Below are 13,319 nucleotides of genomic sequence, written 5' to 3'. Positions count from 1 at the left end.
ATTTTCTACCTTATATTCCCTTACAACCTAAGAAAGCGCCACATTATCTAATGCAGTCCTTTCGATCACAAAGAAACAAGAAAGTACGAGGTGCGTCCTTTCTTGCCAGAGGTAAGGGCAGAGGAAAAAAGCTGCACAACACAGCTATTTCCCAGGAACAGAAGTCCTCCCCGGCCTCTACAAAATCCACCGCATGACGCTGGGGCTCCGCTACAGGAGTCCACCCCAGTGGGGGCACGTCTTCGAGATTTCAGCCACATCTGGGTTCACTTACAATTGGATCCCTGGGCAATAGAAATTGTTTCCCAGGGTTACAAGCTGGAATTCGAAGAGGTGCCTCCTCGCCGGTTTTTCAAATCGTCCCTACCAGCTTCTCCCCAGGAAAGGGAGATACTGTTAAATGTAATTCACAAATTGTATCTTCAACAGGTGGTGGTCAAGGTTTCCCTGCTTCAACAAGGGAGGGGATATTACTCAACCCTATTTGTGGTCCCGAAACCGGACGGTTCGGTCAGACCCATTTTAAATTTAAAATCCCTGAACCTATACTTGAAGAGGTTCAAGTTCAAGATGGAATCGCTCAGAGCGGTCATCGCCAGCCTGGAAGGGGGGGATTTTATGGTATCTCTGGACATAAAGGATGCATACCTTCATGCTCCCATTTATCCACCTCATCAGGCGTACCTGAGATTTGCGGTACAGGATTGTCATTACCAATTTCAGACGTTGCCGTTTGGGCTTTCCATGGCCCCGAGGATTTTCACCAAGGTAATGGCGGAAATGATGCTGCTCCTGCGCAAGCAAGGTGTCACAATTATCCCGTACTTGGATGATCTCCTCATAAAAGCGAGATCACGAGAGCAGTTACTGAACAGCGTGTCACTTTCACTGAAGGTGTTACAGCAACACGGCTGGATTCTCAATATCCCGAAGTCGCAGTTGGTTCCTACGACTCGTCTGACTTTCTTGGGCTTGATTCTGGATACAGACCAGAAAAGGGTTTATCTTCCGATAGAAAAAGCTCAGAAGCTCATGACTCTAGTCAGGAACTTATTGAAGCCAAAACAGGTGTCAGTGCATCACTGCACTCGAGTCCTGGGAAAGACGGTGGCATCATACGAAGCCATTCCCTTCGGCAGGTTCCATGCGAGGACTTTCCAATGGGACCTATTGGACAAGTGGTCCGGGTCACATCTACAAATGCATCGGTTGATCACCCTGTCTCCCAGAGCCATGGTATCTCTCCTGTGGTGGCTGCAGAGTGCTCACCTTCTAGAAGGCCGCAGGTTCGGCATTCAGGACTGGATCCTGGTGACCACGGACGCGAGCCTCCGAGGTTAGGGAGCAGTCACGCAGGGAAGAAACTTCCAAGGTCTTTGGTCAAGTCAGGAGACTTGTCTTCACATCAACATCCTGGAACTGAGGGCCGTATACAACGCCCTACGTCAAGCGGAGACCTTACTGCGCGACCGACCAGTTCTGATCCAGTCAGACAACATCACCTCAGTGGCTCATGTAAACCGCCAAGGCGGCACAAGGAGCAGAGTGGCAATGGCGGATGCCGCCAGGATTCTTCGCTGGGCGGAAAATCATGTAAGCGCACTGTCAGCAGTGTTCATTCCGGGAGTGGACAACTGGGAAGCAGACTTTCTCAGCAGACACGACCTGCATCCAGGAGAGTGGGGACTTCATCAGGAAGTCTACGCACAAATTGCAAGTCAGTGGGGACTGCCCCAGATAGACATGATGGCATCCCGCCTCAACAAAAAGCTGGAGAGGTATTGCGCCAGATCAAAATACCCTCAGGCGGTAGCTGTAGACACCCTAGTGACACCGTGGGTGTTCCAGTCGTGTTTCCTCCTCTTCCTCTCATTCCAAAGGTGTTGAGAATAATAAGGAAAAGAGTAGTACAGACAATTCTCATTGTTCCAGATTGGCCACGAAGGACCTGGTATCCGGATCTACTGGAAATGCTCACAGAAGATCCATGGCCTCTTCCTCTATGACAGGACCTGTTGCAACAGGGGCACTGTCTGTTCCAAGACTTACCGCGGCTGCGTTTGACGGCATGGCGGTTGAACGCCGGATCCTAGCGAAAAAGGGCATTCCGGATGAGGTCATTCCTACTCTGATAAAGGCTAGGAAGGACGTGACAGCTCAACATTATCACCGTATATGGCGAAAATATGTTACTTGGTGTGAGGCCAGGAATGCTCCTCCGGAAGAATTCCATCTGGGCCGTTTCCTTCACTTCCTACAAACTGGAGTGAATTTGGGCCTAAAATTAGGCTCCATTAAGGTTCAGATTTCGGCCTTATCCATTTTCTTTCAAAAGGAATTGGCTTCTCTCCCAGAAGTACAGACTTTTGTAAAGGGAGTGCTGCATATTCAGCCTCCTTTTGTACCTCCGGTGGCGCCTTGGGACCTTAACGTGGTGTTGAGTTTCCTTGGGTCGCACTGGTTTGAACCACTTGAAACGGTGGAGTTGAAATATCTCACTTGGAAAGTGGTCATGTTGTTAGCCTTGGCTTCGGCTAGGCGAGTGTCGGAATTGGCGGCTTTGTCTCATAAAAGCCCATATCTAGTTTTCCATATGGATAGAGCGGAATTGCGGACCCGCCCTCAATTCTTGCCTAAGGTGGTGTCATCTTTTCATATGAACCAACCTATTGTGGTGCCTGTGGCTACGCGCGACTCGGAGGATTCCGAGTCCCTTGATGTAGTCAGGGCTTTGAAAATTTACGTGGCCAGAACGGCTAGAGTCAGAAAAACAGAAGCACTGTTTGTCCTATATGCGGCCAACAAGGTTGGTGCCCCTGCTTCAAAGAAGACTATTGCTCGCTGGATCTTTAACACGATTCAGCAGGCTCATTCCACGGCTGGATTGCCGTTACCAAAATCGGTCAAGGCCCATTCCACTAGGAAGATGGGCTCTTCTTGGGCGGCTGCCCGAGGGGTCTCGGCACTACAGCTGTGCCGAGCTGCTACTTGGTCGGGTTCAAACACATTTGCAAAGTTCTATAAGTTTGATACCCTGGCTGAGGAGGACTTGGTGTTTGCCCATTCGGTGCTGCAGAGTCATCCGCACTCTCCCGCCCGTTTGGGAGCTTTGGTATAATCCCCATGGTCCTTACGGAATCCCCAGCATCCTCTAGGACGTAAGAGAAAATAAGATTTTAAACCTACCGGTAAATCTTTTTCTCGTAGTCCGTAGAGGATGCTGGGCGCCCGTCCTAAGTGCGGACTACTTCTGCAAGACTTGTATATAGTTTTGCTTACATAAGGGTTATGTTATAGTTTTCATCGGTCTTGGACTGATGCTATGTTGTTTTCATACTGTTAACTGGTTAGTATATCACAAGTTATACGGTGTGATTGGTGTGGCTGGTATGAATCTTGCCCTTGGATTAACAAAAATCCTTTCCTCGTACTGTCCGTCTCCTCTGGGCACAGTTTCTCTAACTGAGGTCTGGAGGAGGGGCACAGAGGGAGGGGCCAGTGCAGACCCATACCTAAAGTCTTTCTTAAAGTGCCTATGTCTCCTGCGGAGCCCGTCTATCCCCATGGTCCTTACGGAGTCCCCAGCATCCTCTACGGACTACGAGAAAAAGATTTACCGGTAGGTTTAAAATCTTGTTTTTTTCTAATAGCTCCTATCCAATAGTGACACACGCACATAAACACACGCACACACACACACACACACACACACACACACACACACACACACACACACACACACACACACACACACACACACACACACACACACACACTGCATTATAACTTATAATAAGCAGCCAAGTAATGTACCAGTGTGTTTTTGGACAGTGGGATGAAACCCGCACAAACACGTGATAACATAAAGAGTCGACACGTTGTGGAATGGTCGGGAATCGAACTTATGACCCCAGTGCTGTGAGGCAGCAATGCTAACCGTTGTTCCACTGTATACACAAACCCTGTGATCATTCTTTTCCCTTTTTAAATTGTCCTCCAGGGGTTAATGAGCACATTTCTGGACCAGGTGACAGTTATGGCCACAAGTCACCTCGCCCGTTAGACAGCGGCTTGTTTTGCCTTTCAAAGCAGCTGCGTTGCTTATCAACTTTCCCGTAATCTCGAATGCAAATTGCATGTTTGCATACTGAAAGTTCGGTATCTTGTGAAAACATGTTTCTGCATAAACAAGGATAGACAGCAGCGTCTCATATTCTAGAAACAGCATCAGCCTGTGTTTGCAGTACAACCACTGAAGGGGCTCATACATCAGGCGGCTATCGGGCCAATTCCCCGCTCTGCCGATGCCTGGGTTGGGGTATCGGGGAAATCCAACATGTTGGAAAACCTTGATTTGCCAATCAGGATCGGCGAACTGGGAATTCTTAACATGCTTCCCCCCCCCCCCCCCCCTGTTTATCAGGCAAACACTGAATAAGTATAGTGTGCGTGGGAGGATAGCAAGTAGGACGCCACTACTGCCCAAAAAGAACATGGCTGCCCATGAAAAGTGTTCTAAAGACTGTCTGGATGAGCCAAGAGACCATCGAAATAATGTTCTGTGGCCGATTATACAAGATGATGGGTCAACAGTGTCTAGGTGTCGACACCATATGGTTGACAGGTACAAAAGGCCGACAAATGAAAGGCATGCATTAAGGTCGACAGCTACAAAAGGTTGACATGTTCCAACGGTCAACATGACAATGGACAACACACAAATGGTCGACTCAAGTTTATTTGGGCAGTTTTACATGTTTTACTGTCGATCTTTTGACCCTGTTGACCTAATAACTGTCTACCTGGACACTGTAGATCTTTTATAACACACTCTATGTGCTAAGACTTGGAGAGAGATAAAGTGGACCAGAGATAAAGTACCAACCAAAAAGCTCCTAGCTGTCATTTATCAAACACAGCGTGTAACATGGCAGTTAGCAGCTGATTGTCTGATACTTTAACTCCGTCCACTTCATCTCTCTCCAAGGCTTTGTACATAGACCTTATAATCTTAGTCTGCAGTACTTTATTTCTCTCCAAGGTTTAGGATCTTTTATCAGAGATGGACGCAGAGCACTGCATATGTAGCCTGATCTGCATCCATCTCCTCAGAGATGGACGCAGATGGGTTACATATGACGGGCCGCCTCCCGATGTGGATGTATCGAATTGAGGTCGACCCCTGGCTGCGCTGTCAGGCGGCCCACTGTCATTTTTTTTAAATTGGAGCGTCTGCATGTTACCCCGAAAACGCTCAGCCCGTTTGGCCCACCATGCCCCCCCCCCCACACACATCACGTCATTGCCCCACGAACGCCTGCTGCTGTCAATCCCGGAAGGATGCGGTTGCAATGTGTAAGACTGCGCATGTGCACGTATGCAGACCACCCGAATGCAACTGCCTCATACAGACTGGCGGCTGCGTTTGGATCTGAATGACCCCCATAGTACATACTGTAGACCCCTAAATCTAAAAAATAACTTGTTGGCTTGCCTATAAAATGTTATCTTTGGAGAAAACCAAACACCGCATTTCACAAAGCTTTCCGTACTTGCAGCATCCCGGACAGTCAGTGTGGTTCTCCGTAGATGACTGCACGCGTGCAGTCTGCCAGTACACAGTGGACGCGATGCACATATTCACGCATGTGGATAAGGTTTTTCAAATGCGCATGCGTCTAAGTAGCTAAAAACTTGCACTACGCATGTATCCCACACAGCAGCGCAGGACTGACTGCGATACATGGTCCTGGGCGGTGACTGAGAGGTGGCTGTTCAGATGCTTGGAGGAGAGCCTGTTGCATAACTGTGTGCTAACTCATATGCTTATTTCAGTACATTGGAGGTGTGCTCTGACAGAGTCTCTACACCTAGTATGGGGATGGTGCAAGTTCCGATGGTGCTCCCGATGGTTGTGTCTGAAGACGCAAAAAGTTTAATCGTTACTGTACGTATAAAGATGCACAAAGTGGGCATCTCAGGCCTTGCACAGTCAGATGCACGCTGACTGTGGACTGAACATATAATACCTGCTGTGGACTGAGCATATAATACCTGGATGCAACCATGAGAACCCCCAATCCATATTTCCAGTTGTATATGTTATTGGGTGGTTGTTGTTTTGGCTGCATGGGCTGTAGTAATCGGGTCACAGTCAGTGCAGAGTGAGATGTCCGTGTTTAGCAGTTATTGTTCACTTGTCAGGCAGCATGCACACTTTCTTCATTTTTACATTATACTCTATAATATATTGTATAATATATACTTCACTATAATAGTGGCTTCCCGTGCTATTATTTCATTAAACAAGTCCGGCAGGAAGTATCAGTAGAGTCCTCCGATCCTATCAGCTATGTAAGCCTTTATCTACAGATCAGATAGGGCTTTCCTCCAGGAACAATCGCTCTCGTTGTGTGAGAGCAATCTGGCATTTTATCAGTTCTGGAGTGATAATTATTGGGATTACATGTAAGGCATTAGTGCACAGAGAGATGACACAATACTAGGAGGCAGCCGGTAACACCTGGCACTGGGTCACACTCTCACCTGGAAATGTCGCCATTGTTCTATGCCCTCTATATACCGGGGTCCTTATGTGATATTGTCTTCTCTCTCTCTAGGATGGGAGTCCCAGCTCTTGGAGACAGGATTTCTAGGAATCTTCCTCTGCCCCCTGTGGTCTCTGTCCCGAATACCGCCACGTACCTACCCATCGCGCATCGTCATGTGGGCCTTTCGCTGGCTCATCTTTAGAATCATGCTGGGGGCGGTAAGTGTTGCTATAAATTCTTTAATGTTTATGGGGGTCATTCCGAGTAGATCGCTCGCTAGCAAGTTTTTGCAGCGCTGCGATCAGGTCAAAACTCTGCAAAACTGCGCATGCGTATGCACCGCAATGCGCAGATGTGTCGTACGGGTACAAAGCAGATCGTTGCTGGGCGATGGATTTAACGAAGAATCCATTCGCGCAGCCGATCGCAAGAAGATTGACAGGAAGAGGGCGTTTGTGGGTGTCAACGGACCGTTTTCAGGGAGTGGTTGGAAAAACGCAGGCGTGTCCAAGCGTTTGCAGGGCGGGTGTCTGGCGTCAATTTCGGGACCGGACAGGCCGAAGTGATCGCAGCGGCTGAGTAAGTTCAGACCTACTCAGAAACTACACAAACTGTTTTTGTACCGCTCAGCTGCACAAGCGTTCGCACACTTGCAAAGCTAAACTATACGCCCCTGTGGGCGGCGACTATGTGTTTGCACGGCTGCAAAAAGTTGCTAGCGGGCGATCAACTCGGAATGACCCCCTATATGTCCTGTGTTCTCACCTGCACATCAGAGGATAACTTACTGTAATTATACTGTGTGAAACAGAAAAGGTCACCACAGTTATACTGTAAAACACGATCTGATATGAGCTCTTGTATTCCCCACGTTATACTGTCTCTGTGGTGCCTTCCCCTGGGCTTCCCAGCTTGCAGTTCCTCCCAGCCTGGGTTTATGCTGTGAGATCTCACTCTGCGTGCTTGATTACACTCATTTCAATAACTGGTGTATATAGCTGCGAAAACATTGGAGAGCCCAATTTGGTGCAACTGATACACAAAGGTGTTCCCAATCTGGAGACTAGTACACAAAGGTGTTCCCAATCTGGCGACTAGTACACAAAGGTGTTCCCAATCTGGAGACTAGTACACAAAGGTGTTCCCAATCTGAAGACTAGTACACAAAGATGTTCCCAATCTGGAGACTAGTACACAAAGGTGTTCCCAATCTGGCGACTAGTACACAAAGGTGTTCCCAATCTGGAGACTAGTACACAAAGGTGTTCCCAATCTGAAGACTAGTACACAAAGGTGTTCCCAATCTGAAGACTAGTACACAAAGGTGTTCCCAATCTGAAGACTAGTACACAAAGGTGTTCCCAATCTGGAGACTAGTACACAAAGGTGTTCCCAATCTGGAGACTAGTACACAAAGATGTTCCCAATCTGGAGACTAGTACACAAAGGTGTGCCCAATCTGGAGACTAGTACACAAAGGTGTTCCCAATCTGGAGACTAGTACACAAAGGTGTTCCCAATCTGGAGACTAGTACACAAAGGTGTTCCCAATCTGGAGACTAGTACACAAAGGTGTTCCCAATCTGGAGACTAGTACACAAAGGTGTTCCCAATCTGGCGACTAGTACACAAAGGTGTTCCCAATCTGGCGACTAGTACACAAAGGTGTTCCCAATCTGGCGACTAGTACACAAAGGTGTTCCCAATCTGGCGACTAGTACACAAAGGTGTTCCCAATCTGGCGACTAGTACACAAAGGTGTTCCCAATCTGGCGACTAGTACACAAAGGTGTTCCCAATCTGAAGACTAGTACACAAAGGTGTTCCCAATCTGAAGACTAGTACACAAAGGTGTTCCCAATCTGAAGACTAGTACACAAAGGTGTTCCCAATCTGGAGCCTAGTACACAAAGATATACCCATTTCAGTGACTAGTACCAAAGGTGTGCCCAATCTGGCGAGTGCTACACAAAGGTGTGCCCAATCGGGCAACTAGTACACAAAGGTGTGCCCAATCTGGCGACTAGTGCACAATGATATACCCATTCCAATGACTTACTGAAAGGTGTTCCCAATCTGGCGACTAGTGCACAAAGGAGTTTCTATAGGAAAATATTTCTCTGGGCCCAGTCCAAGCATTATATAACCATAAACCTGTATGGCACAAGGTTTACCTGATTTGTGGACCTGCAGAAGCTTCTGATGAACTGTTATAGCAGCACTTGGCAGGAGGACAGTGCGTGCACTTAGCTGAGCACTGCAGAAACCCATATCAGACAGTATAGTGTGAGGCTTTTAATCCCACATGTTGTACGTACATGTTTTTGCAAGATAAAGGGAGATTACCTTATAAAATAATAAAATGGTTGAATACAGAGGGTTTGTCCTCTGCTGCTTTCTTTGGCTCCGCTTAGGTGTGTTATCTTGCTTAGCTGTTCCAGTATCAGGGCGAGCAGATGTGTAATCCTATAGCTTTCTTTAGGTGTAAAAGCAAAGGTTGTACAATATGGCATTAAAGAGAAGCAGGACCTGCCTCAGCATCGAAATACAAACAGAACCCATTTTCTAGAACAATGAGGGCGCCAGTCCCCCTTTGCACCATGATTGACAGCCAGTATACCAAAATGAATTGAGTTTTAACCCTTTACTTTCTGCAATTGCACAACTCCTTCAGCGGGCATTACATATACTCATATCCTTATATTATTTATTTATCACCTGTTATTTATATAGCGCGCACATACAGTATTCTGCAGCACTTTACAGAGAATATTTGCCCATTCACATCACTCCCTGCCCCAGTGGAGCTTACACTCTATATTCCCTACCACATGTACACACACACTTACACTCTAGGGTTAATTTCTTTTCTTTTTGGGGGGAGCCAGTTAATCTACCTGTATATTTTTGGATTATTGGAGGAAACCGGAGTACCTGGAGGAAACCCACATACAAACTCCACACAGTAAGGTGTTCTGTGCTGCTGGGGGAAACTGTGCCTTATACAGTATATACAACTCTTAGTCTGTGGCTTCTTGCTAACTCCACTCATCATATCATAACACTGCCCCCGACCATATGCAGCCCTATCCTCACTAACCCATCACTCACCTCCTTTTATACTATGTCCTGCTGAGGAACCCTGCTCCTCCCACTATATAACTCCCAGTCTGTGACATCCTGCTGCCTCCAGTCCCCTACCCATGTCACTGCCCCTGTCACATGCAGCCCTGTCCTCAACATCACTCATCTCCTGATATACTCTGTGCTGCTGAGGGACCCTGTTCGTTCCTCTATATAACTCTTATACCCCTTTCACCCGGCATATTGTTGGGTCGACACAGGTCGTTGTGCGGTGTGAAAGGGCCCATCGCGAGCTCCCGGGTCGCCTGACCCGGAAATTCAACCTGGGAATAAAGCAGTGTTATTCCCGGGTTGAATACCGGGTTAATGGCAGTGTGAACGGGTTGCTTGGTCGATGCGACCCGGGACCCGTTCACTACATAGGGAGAGGTGGCGCGGAGATGAGCTCATATACAGCGACGCCTCCGCCCCGATGGCGCTGCAGTCCCCACCCCTGTGTAGCAATCCGACCCGACAATATTCCGAGTCGGGATGGCAGCATGTAGGGTCAAATGCCGGGTACCACCCGGTAAGGACCCGTTTCCAATTACCGGGTGGGACCCGGCATTTGCAGTGTGAAAGGGGTATCAGTCTGTGGCTTCCTGCTGCCTCCATTCCCCTCCTCACATCATATAACTGCCCCTGTCACATGCAGCCCTGTCCTCACTGACACACCACACATCTGCTGGTATACTCTGTGCTGCTGTGAACCCTGCTCCTTCCAATGTAAAACTGTCAGTCTATGACTTCCTGCTGCCTCCATTCTCCTCACGTCACGGCACTGCCCCTGCCACATGTAGCCCTGTCCTCACTCATTTCCTGATATTCTCTGTGCTGCTGGATGACCCTTCTGTTATATAACTCTGTCTGTGGCTTCCTGATTCTCTCGTTTCTCCTGACAGTGTCACATGCAGGTGTGACATGACATAACATTTACAGACGAATTGGCAAGCATTCAGGCAATCACTGAAATGGAGCCTGGCCAAATACCCCCAGCCACAGTGCATACCTCTTCAGTTAGCATCTTGTTAGGTGTTTTTCTTATTATAGTAGTATTTTACTATATGAAATTGACACTTGCATGTGGTCATCAATGCCGCTGCCGGGAACGGAATCAAGGCCTGATTTTTGTTTTTTTTTTCTCTTTTTTAATAAAATTGTAAGGGTTGTGTTCTGTACATTTAATTTTTTTGAGAAATCTACTTCTAGGTACTGTTTATGAACTATGGCGATGGAAAAAAAATGGGGAACTTTCTGCAGTGGGGTACACTGGGATTCCAAAGGGAATACATTGGGGTGTAGAGTTGGATCTTGATCTGAGGCACCAACAGGCTAAAGCTTTTACTGTTCCCAGGATGCACTGCACCGCCTCCTGTATAACTCAACCTCCAGGCACTGGAGCTCAGTTTGTAAGTTGGTGCCAGCAGAGCAGGTTACTAACAGGTGGGACTGCGCTAGTCAGCCCTGAAAAGAGCTTTTTTAAGAAGACTTCAAGGGCCGCAGCACTGTTTATGTCTTTCTGACATTCTGTGCTGCGGCTCCATCACCTCCCCAGCAGCGCTGCATACTCCCACGGCCGGGTTCCCGGGTACTTGCAGCGGAGGCGCTCCGGTCATCAGGCACGCCACCGCTGACGCTCTCCAGGATTGCTTGGCTGCACATCAGGGATGAGGTAAAGGGTCCCACAAGTGGGACCCGCCGGTAAATCGTGGTCCGGTCGCGGTCCCAGCAGGAGACGGATCGCGCCGCTGCCGTGGACACTGTACTGCACAGGGACCTCACTATAGCCACCAGGGCAGGGAGCGCAGGTAGGATTTACTAAAATCCGTTTGTTTTAGGCTCCACAGTACCCGGTGGTGAAGTCCAGCATAGGGGATAAGACGCTGACCTGTGGCCCCTCCCCCAGCTCCGGGCGCCATCTACTGCTGGTGTTCCCGCCCTGGAGCTGCATTTCACTCTCCCTCATTCCCTGACTGAGATTTTGGCGCCATCTTCACTACTAGCTGGGCTGTTCTCCGGGACTGCTGGGCTCTGTCTCCTCTGTAAAGCCGCCTGTCTCATCAGTGCTGTGCATTTACATGACACTTAAGTATTCTACATGTCATTTTAGACAGTGTTAGTTAAGAACAAGTGTACTGCTATCTGAATATTTAGTACAAGTATTCTGTGATATACATCCAGTATCTACTGTGCATTGTTATATCTATATTCATACATATTTATATGTAGTTTTACTAGTCCAGTGCAGTTTTATTGTTTATCTGTAATAACTTCTGCATTGTACCTGTGACTGAGGGTGTCTGTAGCTGTTGTGTGGATTTCATTCTCCTGTATCAAACTTATTACTATCACTATATTCTGTACCCTGAGGGGCTAGGTGCGTCAGGGTCTCATATATATTTCTCTGACGTCCTAGTGGATGCTGGGGACTCCGAAAGGACCATGGGGAATAGCGGCTCCGCAGGAGACTGGGCACAAAAGTAAAAGCTTTAGGACTACCTGGTGTGCACTGGCTCCTCCCCCTATGACCCTCCTCCAAGCCTCAGTTAGATTTTTGTGCCCGAACGAGAAGGGTGCACACTAGGTGGCTCTCCTGAGCTGCTTAGTAAAAAAGTTTAAGTTTAGGTTTTTTATTTTCAGTGAATCCTGCTGGCAACAGGTTCACTGCACCGAGGGACTAAGGGGAGAAGAAGCGAACTCACCTGCGTGCAGAGTGGATTGGGCTTCTTAGGCTACTGGACATTAGCTCCAGAGGGACGATCACAGGCCCAGACATGGATGGGTCCCAGAGCCGCGCCGCCGGCCCCCTTACAGAGCCAGAAGACTGAAGAGGTCCGGAAAATCGGCGGCAGAAGACGTCCTGTCTTCAATAAGGTAGCGCACAGCACCGCAGCTGTGCGCCATTGCTCTCAGCACACTTCACACTCCGGTCACTGAGGGTGCAGGGCGCTGGGGGGGGGGGGGCGCCCTGAGACGCAATAAAAACACCTTATATGACAAAAAATACATCACATATAGCTCCTGGGCTATATGGATGCATTTAACCCCTGCCAATTTTTCCTTAAAAAAGCGGGAGAAAGGCCGCCGAGAAGGGGGCGGAGCCTATCTCCTCAGCACACTGGCGCCATTTTTCCTCACAGCTCCGTTGGAGGGAAGCTCCCTGACTCTCCCCTGCAGTCCTGCACTACAGAAACAGGGTAAAACAAGAGAGGGGGGCACTAATTTGGCAGATAAATCTATACAGCAGCTATATAAGGGAAAAACACTTATATAACGTTATCCCTGTATATATATAGCGCTCTGGTGTGTGCTGGCAAACTCTCCCTCTGTCTCCCCAAAGGGCTAGTGGGGTCCTGTCCTCTATCAGAGCATTCCCTGTGTGTGTGCTGTGTGTCGGTACGTTGTGTCGACATGTATGAGGAGGAAAATGGTATGGAGGCGGAGCAATTGCCTGTAATAGTGATGTCACCCCCTAGGGAGTCGACACCTGACTGGATGGTCTTATGGAAGGAATTACGTGATAGTGTCAGCACTTTACAAAAGACTGTTGACGACATGAGACAGCCGGCAAATCAGTTATTACCTGTACAGGCGTCTCAAACACCGTCGGGGGCTCTAAAGCGCCCGTTACCTCAGATGGTCGAC

At 48.4% G+C, this 13,319-nt stretch overlaps 1 protein-coding gene across 1 annotated transcript in view; it reads left to right on the top strand.

The window, feature by feature from the left end:
* The window catches only part of LMF1 (lipase maturation factor 1), a 578,735-nt gene that overhangs the window by 139,958 nt on the left and 425,458 nt on the right, over positions 1 to 13,319 (top strand). The window contains exon 4 of the mRNA XM_063934869.1: positions 6,621 to 6,769. Within this exon, the coding sequence (XP_063790939.1) occupies positions 6,621 to 6,769 (149 nt within the window). The remainder of the gene's footprint in view (positions 1 to 6,620; positions 6,770 to 13,319) is intronic.

Source organism: Pseudophryne corroboree, chromosome 7 (assembly GCF_028390025.1).
Source record: "Pseudophryne corroboree isolate aPseCor3 chromosome 7, aPseCor3.hap2, whole genome shotgun sequence".
Taxonomy (NCBI): Eukaryota; Metazoa; Chordata; class Amphibia; order Anura; family Myobatrachidae; genus Pseudophryne; species Pseudophryne corroboree.
The sequence above is the reverse complement of the archived record's forward strand: the minus strand, read 5'-3'. Positions and strand labels throughout refer to the sequence as shown.